This window comes from Suricata suricatta, chromosome 9 (genome assembly GCF_006229205.1).
Source record: "Suricata suricatta isolate VVHF042 chromosome 9, meerkat_22Aug2017_6uvM2_HiC, whole genome shotgun sequence".
Taxonomy (NCBI): domain Eukaryota; kingdom Metazoa; phylum Chordata; class Mammalia; order Carnivora; family Herpestidae; genus Suricata; species Suricata suricatta.
In genome coordinates, this window is record NC_043708.1 from 70,483,727 (window position 1) to 70,496,813 (window position 13,087).

General features: G+C 43.4%; 1 protein-coding gene, 1 long non-coding RNA gene and 1 other non-coding gene across 6 annotated transcripts in view; 1 reads left to right on the plus strand and 2 right to left on the minus strand.

Annotated features, from left to right (window-relative positions):
• The window catches only part of ABHD4 (abhydrolase domain containing 4), a 41,471-nt gene that overhangs the window by 10,657 nt on the left and 17,727 nt on the right, over window positions 1-13,087 (minus strand). Inside the window, exon 1 of one of the 4 annotated variants that reach the window (XM_029950778.1) lies at window positions 2,806-2,910. The exons of 2 other annotated variants lie outside the window; for them this stretch is intronic. In XM_029950778.1, coding sequence (XP_029806638.1) covers window positions 2,806-2,867 — 62 coding nt within the window. In that variant the 5' untranslated portion in view covers window positions 2,868-2,910. One more of the 4 variants, XM_029950780.1, reaches the window with a different exon arrangement.
• LOC115301108 lies at window positions 2,922-11,890 on the plus strand. The gene is made up of 2 exons (XR_003912971.1): window positions 2,922-3,147; window positions 11,694-11,890. It is a non-coding gene; the product is annotated as an uncharacterized LOC115301108 (long non-coding RNA).
• Window positions 8,379-8,485, minus strand: LOC115303081. The gene has a single exon (XR_003913797.1). It is a non-coding gene; the product is annotated as a U6 spliceosomal RNA (small nuclear RNA).

Genomic DNA, 13,087 nt, shown 5'->3' on the forward strand with positions numbered 1-13,087 from the left:
ATGCTGCTAGTTAGAATAAGCAGAATTATAACCCAGATCTCAGATCCAGGTTTCTCTGTACCCTTCCTCTGGATGGGTACCTCAGCTTTTCTTTTTTTTCTTTTTAAAGAAGAATTAGCTTTAAATTCTTATTTATTTATTTATTTATTTTTAAGTAATCTCCAGTGTGGGGCTCTAAATCACCACCCCAAGATCAAGAGTTGTATGCTCTTCCTTTAAAACTTTAACGTTTTTTATTTTTGAGAGACAGAACAAGACAGTGCGAGCAGGGGAGGGTCAGAGAGAGGGAGACACAGAATCCGAAGCAGACTCCAGGCTCTGAGCTAGCTGTCGGCACAGAGCCTGATGTGGGGCTCGAACCCACGAAACGCGAGATCGTGACTTGAGCTGAAGCCGGACGCTCAACCAACTGAGCCACCCAGGCACCCCAGGAGTTGTGTACTTTTCCTACTGAGCCAGGCAGGTGCCTCCCAGCCTCAGTTTTTCAAACTCACCATATATAATCACATCTTCACACAGTCTGTGTTCTGATCAGCAGTGTGATTTGGGGGGGCACATCATTTGCCTTTGTTGGTTTCCTCATCTTTAAGAAACAGGTAATAATAATATCTACTTCATAAGGATTTCATAAAGATTAAGTTCGTTTAGGGGCGCCTGGGTGGCTTAGTCGGTTAAGCGTCCGGCTTCAGCTCAGGTCATGATCTCACGGTTGGTGGGTTCGAGCCCCGCATCGGGCTCTGTGCTGACAGCCAGCTCAGAGCCTGGAACCTGTTTCATATTCTGTAACTCCCTCTCTCTCTGACCCTCCCCTGCTCTTTCAAAAAAAGATTAAGTTTGTTTATGCACATAGAATAAGGCCTAGCATAAGATAAATTACCAATAAATGTTCTTTTTCCCCAGCTAAAGCATAAACTGCCTACATTCAACTCTTTAAGGACTGCCAGAGGCATGCAAGAAATACTGAGGGTGTAGCTAAGAGTGGTGTATCAATGGCTTAAGCCAGATGAGAACCATCAGCCTCAGTCAACCCAATTTTATAGAAACTCTGAACCCTTTTAATACTCTACTGGAATTCCTTATTGTGGGCACCAAGACAGCAGATTTTTGCCAGTCTAAAGAGACAAACTTGGGGCACCTGGGTGACTCCAGTCAGTTAAACCTCCGATTTCAGCTCAGGTCATGACCTCACATTCGTGGGGTCAAGCCCTGCGTCAGACTGTGCTGACGTCTCAGAGCCTGAAGCCTGTTTCAGATTCTGTGTCTCCCTCTCTCTCTCTGCCCCTCCCTGCTCATGTTCTGTCTCAAAAACATTAAAAAAAAATAGAGACAAACTTTCTTTCCACATCAGACACTGTAACAAGTCAGACCATGACATGTGGACCCCACATTGCTGTGTATCTGCCCAAAGCAGTGCTCAGGAGAATCTGCCCAAAGCAGTGTTCAGAAGAAAAGTTGTCCAATGGAACAGAACAATGGGCTGCCCAGCAGGTATTCTTCACGGAGAAGCTTTACTTTGCCTTTCTTCACCAGAAATGTTCTAAAAGCACTGGAAGTAGCATTTGCCACACTCTATCTGCTAAATACTATTGGGGAGGTGAGGGCTGGAGTGGGAAATTGAGGCAAGGGGCAGAGAAGTCACTGAGCCTTGAACTTAGCCTGGCCAGAGTGGTCTCATCCCTCTAGAGAGCTTTTTCCTGGTGGGGGTGGGGAACAGTGAAGCAAAATGGGTTCTATGTTGTGTCAGAAGCCTGTTCTGGACCACTGTGATTTGGGCAAGTCTCCTGTAACTTTCATGGGTGCTGGCTTCTTCCTCTGTAAAAGGGAGCTGAATTATCTGCATCTCTACCAGCTCTGATCTGTGTTTCCCTAAGTCATTGTATATTTCCTTTTGGAAAAGTCATCTTTAGAAAGCAACACTCTTCCTGAGCAGTTCCTTCAAGCCCAGGAAGATATTATGGTCAAAAAGTTAGTTCCTTCTGCAAGCTGCCAGTTCTGCAACTCTGAGAAGCAGGAACACAGAATCCAGGAAAGGCCTGTTCTGGTGATATCAAGGCTTGGCTGGGAGCTGAGTCATTCTTCTGGAAGCAACTTTTCCTTGCTTCAATCAGACTGCGAACTGCTAGTCACACCACCTACAGGTGGCATCCCAAACCTGGTGCCCTTGAGACAGGGTCAACAAATCCCCAAAACTGTAATTCTGAAACCACAGCATTCGGGATCTTGGGATGATTAAAAAACGCTATTAACTAGGATGGCTAGCGGCTAAGTGTCTCAGTAGGAGAGAACTAAAGAAACTTGCGAGCCCATTACTCCAGACAATCCCAGCGCAGGCGCCCTCTCTCTTTTCTTCGCGAGCCCTTTCCCTGTCGGGCTAAGAGAGGCCCTTCCAACACCCCGACCACCATCCTGGGGGCAAGTCCATACGAGCAGACCCGGCTGCTACCCCCGCGCCCGCATCCCAAGGGCTGTGTCCGGGGATTTGGGCCGTCACCACTTAGTCTAACCTCTCTGTATGGCGACCAGAAGAGCAAGGAGCGATCGCGAAGACCAAAGATGGAAAGTCAGAGTTTCCCGGCTGCCGGCTGCAGGCAAGCTCATCTACCATCGTTCCCCGAGCTCTGCTGCCGCCTCTTCTGGGCAAAAGCAAAGCAAGCAAACGCACCCCCCACCCCCCTCAGCCCTCCCATGAAGCCGACCTGAAAGGAAAGGCGGGAAGGTGTCTACAACTGTTCCTCAGTCACCGACAGTCCCGGGATCATGGCCCAGAGAGAGAGAGAGCAAGAGAAAGACCCAGGATTAACTCACTGTTGCTCCAGATCATCAGCCATAGTAAACAAGCCCTGCCGGGTCGAGCCGAGCCAGCCCATCCCTCCGCCTGACGCCAGCACCAGGTGACCCAGAAAAGGGTCGGATAACAAAGTGGGGGCGTGGCCAGGGCCGCAGGGGAGGCGCGGGTCCTCGGAATGCCCCGGCGGGCCCTGAACCCGGATGGGTGCCGAGCCAGGGTCTGCCTGCCGACACGGGGCCTTTAATTGCTCATGGAATAGGACGGTAGTCCTTCTCGCACGTTTGGGGACAGGGAGATGGATATTACCGAAACAACCAGGGGTCACACAGGACCTCCATCAGCCCTCCATGCGGCCCTAGGTAAAAAGTGCCAAATTCCCCCTGCACGCCCCCACCAACTCCTTGGGTTTCCTCGTAGAGCTCTGTCTCAGCTGATACCCTCCTCCTGGTGTTTCTTGTTAGGTGAAGCTTAAGATGCTTGTGGAGACACTACTATTGGTTGAATGTTTTTACATAGCGCCAGGGGCCTGTACCTCAAGTACCTTGCCAGGTTTTGCAAATAAAAAAACAGGATGTCCAAAGTTGAACTTCAGATAAACAACGAATGCTTTATTTGGAATAAGTACATCCTGAGGATTGTGTGGGGCATAATTGGGCATCCTGTATTTTATCTGGAAACCCTAAACCTTAGCGGCATGTGCCAAGATGCCATTCCTGTGCTCTGGAAATTTCCCAACCTAGTTCTCTGGAAAGATGTGCTCAATGCCAGGTGTCCCTCAGCTGGGGGACTCCCTGTCTCCCCTACCCTATACCCAGGAACTAACCTATAAGATTGGGTCTGCTTTAGGTTGCTAGAATCCTGTGTGGGCCCTGTGGGGGCGGGGTGGCTGCCTTATCTCTTAGGTCCTGAGCTTACTTCAGGCTTGCTCAGCAGAGGAGCCAAATCTTGAGACTGGTTCCAGAACTTACCTGAACTGGTAAACAAGTCCTAATGTCGCAGGAGTTGTTGGGTTCAGGTCATCCACTTGGTTAGGTTAAAACCAAACAGAGGTGGTGGAAGGTGGGTGGGAGTATGCTGGTGGGGAGGGGGTTTATCAAGGTGTTTTTCACTGGCCCTCTTGCAGGTCTTGGATTCTGAGATTTCTCCTTTCTTGTTACACAGTGTTAAACTGATATGATTATCATTATAAGGGCTCAAAGTTTAAGAGAATGGGCATGTATAGAGTTCAGGGACCTAGGAATTTGCCAGATGTGGGGCAAGGCAGTACAAAGAGAGGAGGAGTTGTCTCATTCATTCAACCGTGCATAGTGGTTCTAAACTTAAGTGTGCATAAAAATCATCTGCAGGGCTTGTTACAAATTCAGGTTTCTAATCCCTAACCTCTGAGATTCTAATTTAGTTGGTTTGGCTTGATGCTAAAAACTGCATTTTTAGGAAGTCCTTTAGATGCTGGAGTTCACCGAGACTCATTCTGACCTCAGAAACTATACTTAAGGGTAATCTTGGTTTTGCTACATATCCACTAAATGCACTTGGGTAAGTTACTTAGTGTCTCTTAATTTTCTTCCCCTGCCTTGTATCTTGTGAGGATTAACCAAGATGATTCCAATAAACATTTAGTACATTTATGCTAAAATTTATTACTATTATTATTTTTATTATTATATACCTATTCAAAGCCAAGCATTAGTTTAGGCTCTAAGAATACTGTTATCAAAAGGAAATAGCCTGCTCTAGTGGTAAACATAGACTTTCTATCTGCTGCCACCTGGGCTGTTTGTCCCTTTGTGGGGCTGGCGACTTTATATTAGACCCTCCCCTCTTCTGAGGCTTCTCCTGAGCACAGGGTCTAAAGGAGACCTCCAATCACTCTATTTTTATTTACATTTATTTACATCACTGTATTTTATTGTCTTTGTAACACTTATCACCATCTGAAATCATTGTGCCTTTTTGTTTACTAATTTATTATCAGTTTCCCTCCACTAGAGTTGAGGGTTCATGGGGGGCCTTGTCTGTTTTGTTCTCTGCTTTGCGGCCATGACTTACAATAGGGTGTGGCTCAGAGTAGATACTCAGTATGACTGGATGAATAAATGGACAAAAAGTCCAGCTAGGAGGCAGCTGTTTAAACAATCACCAAATGGGGCACCTGGGTAGCTCGGTTGGGCATCCGACTTTGGCTCAGGTCATGATCTCACGGTTCGTGGGTTTGAGCCCCACGTCAGGCTCTGTGCTGACAGCTCAGGGCCTGGAGGCTGTCTTCAGATTCTGTGTCTCCCTCTCTCTCTGGCCCTACCCTGCTCACGCTGTCTCTCTCTCTCAAAAATAAATAAAAACATTAAAAAAATTAAAAAACAAACAATTACCTATAAACTAACATGCCAGGTATGAAGGGCTTTGGGAGTTGTATTCTAAATTATACCATATAGGAAATTCCGGGCTACTTCATTTCAAGATAGGGCAACAAAGTCTCTCCCTTTCTGAAAGAAAACCTGTTAAGATGCAGCAGTATTATGAGGCAAGGATGACCTGGCTGGAACTGATACTGTATCTCTCTAGACCTCATCTCAGGAGGCAGTGTGTTTTGTTTCTGTGTGGCAAACCACCTTTAAAAAAAAAAAAAATAGAATAGGGGCGCCTGGGTGGCTCAGTTGGTTAAACGTCTGACTTCGCCTCAGGTCATGATCTCACGGTTCGTGGGTTCGAGCCCTGCGTCAGGCTCTGTGCTGACTGCTAGCTCAGAGCCTGGAGCCTGTCTTCAGATCCTGTGACTCCTCTCTCTGACCCTCCCCTGCTCACGCTGTCTCTCTCCCTCTCTCAAAAATAAATAAAAACACTAAAAAAAAAAAATAGAACACACGTGTGCACACAGGGGAGAGGGGCAAATAGAGGGGGAGAGAGAATCCAAGCACAGGGCCTGACTTGGGGCCCCATCCCATGAACTGTGAGATCATGACCTGAGCCACAATCAAGAGTCAGATGCACAAGCCACTGGGCCACGCAGGTGCTCCACCAAACCATTTTTATGAGAGGTTGCTTGGAAGTAGGAAACATGTAAGTCGAAGATGCCTTTCATAACCAAAGTCAATAGATTCCTTAAGGTGTCCCCAGAGCTGGGATAATTTAGGATTCGGCTGGATATCCTAGAATTGCAGACTGGAGAAGAGTCTCAGTGCCTGCTCTAGGCAGGCCTTTGGAGAGAAATTTTCTCTTATCTTTAAGACAAAACACACTATATGCAAGTACAAAATAATCAACTTTTTTTCTACTGCCATCATGTGTGATTTTATGTATAATTAAAGCTAAAAAATTTTTTAAAATGTTTTATTTAGTTTTGAGAGAGAGAGTACAAGCGGGGAGGGGCAGAGAGAGGGGGAGACACAGAATCCAAAGCAGTCTCCAGGCTCTGAGCTGTCAGCACAGAGCCCAACGCAGGGCTTGAACTCATGAACCCTGAGATCATGACCTGAGCTGAAGTTGGACACTTAACCCACTGAGCCACCCAGGTGCCCCAGTATGATTAAAGTTTTAATATGATCTTATTGATGGAAACTAATTTTGACAAACTCTCTTTCTTATGCCTGTAAGTCACATTAAATATTCCAGGAGTAGGTGGAGCTGATAACCTGATAGCTTAGGTCTGGCAGGGATAGAACAATCTTTGGTTTCAAGTGGGTGTGACCACGTTTGAATGAACTATGAACAAGGTATGACCTTTAGATTAAACATAAGAACTGAGTGGAATAGTTGTAAGGTTTTTCCAATATGATAGCCACTAATTACATGTGGCTACTTAGGTTTGTTAGAAAATTGCAGATCTAATTGCCTTTATTAAACAATAAACTGAGCCTATGTGGCTCAGTCTGTTGAGCATCCAACTCTTCTCCTTTTTAAAAAATTTTTTAACGTCTATTTATTTTTGAGAGACCGAGAGAGACCGAGAGAGAGAGAGAGAGAGAGAGAGAGAGAGAGAGAGAGAGAGAGAGAACACGAGTGTACAAGTGGGGAGGAGTAGAGAGAGTGACACACAGAGACAGAATCTGAAGCAGGTTCCAGGCGCTGAGCTGTCAGCACAGAGCCAGACATGGGGCTTGAACTCAGGAACCATAAGATCATGACCTGAGCTGAAATCGGATGCTTAACATGCAACTCTTGATTTCTGCTCAGTTCATGATCCCAGGGTTGTGGGACTCTCTCTCTCCCTCTATCTCTTTCCCCTACTCTAGCTAAAAACAAACAGTTCATAAACCAGGCAGCAGAGTCTCATCTAGCAAATAGAGGGGAACAGCAGGAGTTTTATGAAATGGAAAGCTTTTATAAAAACAGGGTGGGCAAGAAAGCTATTAGCAAAAGAAAAGGATGCTTCAGGCCACTTTTCCATAGTAGGGGAAAGCAAGGGACCTTATCTTCCTTTGGGGGAGGGAAAGGGCCCATGTGGCAGACTCACTGGCACTGATGGAAAAATTCCTGACTAACTTGTTAAGACTAATTTCTGGGGAATGTTGAAACTGCAATTAGATTAGGTGTTAAAGCTTGGGTTTGGAAATGTGGTGTAAGTGAAGCCAATTTGGGGCTTTGGTTTTCTTTTTCTTTTTTCAGAGTTTATTTTTTTACATAACCTCTGCACCCAGCCTGAGTCTTGAACTCATGATCCTGAGATCAAGAGTCACATGCTCTTCTGACTGAGCCAGCCAGGCAACCCTGGGTCTGTGGTTTTCTTTTTAACAGATTTAAATTAATAAAAATGAAAGTTTCTTAGTTACAACTGGTTACATCTGAGTGCTCAGTAGCCACATGTGTCTGGTGGCTGGACATTACAGAGACATCTGCATCATCACAGAAAATTCTATTGGACAGTGTTGCTCAAGCAGTGATGAGTTCAGTCCCACGTTGTGATAAGTGTTCTGTCCTTACAAAGCCCGATATAGTAGACTTCTGGCACTAGGGAGGAAGAGTGAGGGGTTCTCTTTAAAGATCTGGACTCCCAAAGATTATGTCAAGGAGGAAGAATTTCCTCTGACTTCTAGCTGAAAAATCAAATTAACATGACAAATTAACAGGAGAAAATCAAATCCAGGTTGTCACCTGTGCTTCTGCCGAGTGGCTACAAACTGGAGGCTCCCATGACCCCCTCTTCAGGTTTAATAATTGGCTAGAATGGCTCACAGAACCCGGGAAAACAGTTTACTGTATTACTGGTATTAAAAAGAAACACGAGGTCTAAACTGGAGTCACTTTTGCTAAAACCCCACCAAGACTCAATACCTAATTTAACTGCAGTTTCTGCCTTTGGAACTTCCTGGTCAGTACTGGTGAGGTAATCTGACGGAGACCCCAGTGACTTCACCCATGGGAAGGCAACCTTGCCTGGAAAAATGCTTTTAGCTTCCTTGTCCCATCCTCCTCTTGCCTACAAAAACCTTCCATTTATTTTTAAATATATTTTCTAAATTTAGATCCAAGTTAGTTAGCATACAGTGGAACAATGATTTCAGCAATAGATTCCTTAATGCCCTGTACCCATTTAGCCCATTCCCCCTCCCACAACCCCTCTAGTAACCCTCTGTTTGTTTTCCATATTTAAGAGAAAAATATGGAACATTTCATGAATTTGCGTGTCATCCTTGTGCAGGGGCCATGATAATCTTCTCTGTATCATTCCAATTTTAGTATATGTGCTGCCAAAGTGAGCACAAAAACCGTCCATTTTTGTACAACTCCTTGGAGCTCATTTCTATTTGCTAGATGGGATACTCCCTGATTCATAAATTATTGCATAAAGCCAATTAGATCTTTACATTTACTCAGTTGAATTTTTTTTAACACTGATTTATTATAAAAGGATACAACTTAGGCACAGCAATGTGGAAGAGATGCAGAGGGCCAGGTATGGGAGAAGGGGCACAGAGCCTTCATGTCCTCCCCAGCTACACCACTCTCCCGGCACCTGGATGGACTCAGCAACCCATAAATTTGCCAAACCTCTCTGGTTAGGGTCCCCCCTCCTTTCTTCTTTCATGGAGTTTTCATCACATAGGCATGATTGATCAAGTTATTGCCCATTGGTGATTGAACTCCATCTTCAGCCCCTTTCCTTTCTAGAGTGGGGCTTAAAGTTCCTACCTGGAATCAGGGAGTTGGTTTCCCTGGCAACCAGTCCCTACCCTTAAAGGCTTTCCAAAAGCCTCTTCATTAACTAAAATTCAAGTGTGTTTGAAAGGGGCTTGTTATTCACCTTTATTGCTCTGGAGCTATTTCAGGGACTGGGGACAAAACCAAATTTTTTAACAAAAGATGCTCTTAGTGCTCTTATCATCACTTAGGAAATTACTAGAGTTTTAGGAGGGAGCACAGTGCCAGGAACAGGGGTGAAGACTGAATACACATTTCTTACATTAAGATATATAAGGGAAGGGGGTTTGGGCCACACTGGGGCCAGTTTAAAAGGTGGAGCTGTTATATGCAGTACTTAAGGAGGGCTCTGAAGGACAAAATATACAAGGAAGAAGAATTGGAAAAAACTCTTCTTTCCCATGTAGAGCTTTTCTTTAGAAGAGTCCTTTTCTTTTGAAGATTTGTGTTTCAGTAGAGTGTCATTTTGTACTACGTAGAGACACTGTAAGGCGGTGGCCTTTGCCTGTTAAAATGACCCTCTTGTCCTTCCACTTTCCTATTGTTTTATGTGTTAAGTATTGAATAGCAGAACACGCCACCCCCAAATATGCCACTGTACTATAAAGATTATTTTGAGCTGAAGGCAATTGAGAAGAAGAAGATGCAGGAAAAGCTTTCTGCCTGCTCCTATTTGTCTAAAAGTGGGACTTAAACTTTGTAGATGTGCCCCATTCACTCCTTACAAGAGCAGAACAGAAGCATTCTAGATCCTTTATCAACCCAAAATGGGAACCAGAGGAATCTACATAACAAAGTCTTCTAACTAACCCTTATTTTTATTAATTCCCTCGTATATTTTTTACCTTCCCACAATTTGCTGCTCTAGAAACTCAAAGTCCTTTTCTTTGTTATTTCTCCAAAAGTGTATTCCTTTTTTTGTTAAGGTGATGTTGTTACAAACAAGACAACAGGGCTTAAATGGAGTCACTTATACTAGGCCCCACATCATCAAATGTTACAGTTTTGGCTTTCCCAGAAATGAAAACAATCAGGAATTGCCTAATTAGCCTTAGTCAGTTAATGTGCCTGATAGATCCCTGCCATCCCCTAAAGGAAAATGACCTTGATATGACCAATCTGCTTTTTGTTATTATAACTTCCTAGTTCTTGCTCCCTTCTGCCTATTACAGTCTTTCATTTTGAATAGCTCCTCAGAGCTCCTTTTTGTTAGATTGAATACTGCCTGATTATGGATCATTGAATAAAGCCAGTAAGATCTTTAAAATATACTCAGTTGAATTTTGTTTTTCAAGGTGATATAAGCCCAAGTTCTAACCACCCCTTTAAGTTACTCATAACTGAGTACTCCCATGCATATATATTATGCCTATGTTAATAAACTTCTGTTTGTTTTCTCTTGTTAATCTGTTTTTTTCTAGTCTAATTTACATGGCTAATAAAACTAAGATGGTTAGAGGGAAAAGAGTTTTTCTTCTCCAACAGTGTTTTTGTAATAAAACTTCTAAGGTCTATTCTGACTTCAGCTTCAATTTATAAATTTGTAGTCTTCTATTACCGTCTCTTGCATGCCCAAATTACTGGGGCTTTGTGGTTTTCCCAACTTGTAATTATTCTGAGAACTAGAGGAATCATAGTTAATTCCCAGTACTAATGGTTGTCAACAACAAACATTTACTGAACATAGTGTCAGATACTATGTGAAGTGTTTAATGTCGACATCTCATTTAGTCCTCTCTACTGTTAAAAAACAAAAGTCAACTGAGTAAATTTTGAAGACTTAATTGGCTTTTAAAAATGATTCATGAATTGGGCAGCATTTCATCTAGCAAATAGAAAGAAATGCTGAGGAATTTTATAAAATGGAGAGTTTTTATAGAAAGAAGGTGGGGTAAGAAAGTTATTAGCCAAAGAAAAGGATTGTCCAGGCCACTTTTCCATAGTGGGGAAAGCAAGGGGTCTTATCTTCCTTTGGGGGATGGAGAGGGCCTGGGTGGCAGACTCATTGGTGCTGACTGAAAAATTCCCGACTGACTGGTTAAGACTACATTTCTGGGTGATGTTGAAACTGCAATTAGAAAAAAGAAACTGCAATTAGATTATGTATTAAGTCCTGGTTTGAGGACTAAGTGGTACCATTTTGGGCCCATGGCTTTCTTTTTAACATAACATTCCAATGATCCTGCTATTGTTATTTCCATTTCATAGAAAAGGAAAATCAGGTCCCAGACTAACTTGCCATCAATTAGACAATTAGTAAACAGCAGAATCAATGAATGTTCTAACACAGGACTGGCTGACATGAGAGCCTGCACTCTTATCCATTATTCTGGCCCTGAATTTTTACATGTGTTAATATTTTGATTCAAACTATTGAAATCAAGGTGCCTGGGTGGTGGAGTTGGTTAAGCATCCAACTCTTGATTTTGGCTCAGGTCATGATCCCAGGGGCTTCTTGGGCTCGAGCCCCATGTCAGGCTCAGCACTAAGCATAGACCCTGCTAAGACTCTTTCTCTCCCTCTGCCCCTCTCCCCCACTTATCTGTGAATAAAGCAAGCAAGCAAGCAAGCAAACAAAAAGAACGTTTAAAAAAGAAATAAATGTACAAACTATTGAAATCAATACTATTAGCAATTTTCTATTGGTGGATCAGTCAAAAATGTTTCCATGATTATAGAATCATAAACTGAACAGAAAACAAGCCCTTTTCTTGCTGTTTAAATAGTCCAGAAAAACTTTAATTTATTATATTGGTGTTTGACTTTGCAGGTCTCAGAAAAGGATGCATCTCTTCTGCTTTTCCCCTTCGGGAGTTCCTGTGGAGATGCTAAAGAAGATGGTTGACATGGATCAAAGGCAGACAAAGCATGAGGGAGAAACTGCTGGAAGGAGCCTAGCTGATGGAATAGAAACCCCCTGAGAAATTCACTCCTGAATGATTAAAAAGCATCAGCCTAGCCTTTAAAGTCTGAAGTTGAATACTGGTGAGGAAGCTACCCTCCTACTTGCTGATGAGGCTGGGAGAAAGGTTCAACTTGGCAGAGAAACTGAAGGTTCCTGCTTTATTGTATTGAAATAGGAACGAGCCTGGTTATTCACATTTTTTTCCCTTTTCTTCTCAGCATCATAAGAGTTTAGGTTGAACTTAAGTTCATATAGCAGTGCAAATCTCTTGTGGGTGTGAATATGAATATATCTCTTCAAATAGATTTTGAAGTTCTCTCTCTAATTTATCTGGCAGGGGTGGGGGACAGAAGGAGGGAGAGAATCCCAAGCAGGCCCTGACTCTGGGCTTGATCTCAGGATTGTGAGATCATGATTTGAGCTAAAATCAAGAATCTGACACTTAACCAACTGAGCCACCCAGGCGCCCTGGGAAAGCTTTCTGAGAACATGAATTGTTTCTCTTCTTTCTAGAACCTGACCAAGGTTTTGCTCACCACTGCTAAACAGCATATTTGTTGGTGATATAGTTTCCAGTCTAACAAGTAAAAAGTGAAAATGCAGGACCCTTGTCTTCACTTGCTGCTTTAGGAATTTTGACTGAGTACCTACGATAGCTCAAAGTTGTTAGTAAGCTTAAAAAGCACCTGGTTATGTACAATCTGCAGCCAGAGATTAGATGAACTTGGGCTGGAAGGTCAGATTAATAAGAAATTAAAGCATAGCAAACCCCACAAATTAAAATGGATCTTATTTTTTAAATAAGTTAAAACGTTTAATAAAAATAGGTAATTCCACTTGTTAAATACAAAACCACGAACCTTCAGTTTCTTCTGCAAAATGGGTGGGAATGGCTGGCAGGATTTGAACCAGGCAATGCTTTTATGGGCCTTTTGGCGCTGATATCTTAGGATATTACACAGGATTCAAGATGCTAGTTTGCACATTAATCGATTGTTTTCTCCCACTCCCTTCCACCAACACTGGTCCTTTTTAGACCGCATCTGAAGGGCCCCTGGGTGGTTCAGTGGGTTAAGCATCCAATTTGGGCTCAGGTCATAATCTCCAAGTTTCTGAGTTCAAGACGCACATCAGGTTCGCAGCTGTCAGAGCCTGCTCGGATCCTCTGTCCCACCCCCTCCCACCCTCCTCTCTGCCCCTCCACATTGGTTCTCTCTCACAAAAAAACTGAAAAAAAGAAAAAAGAAAAAAAGAAAAGA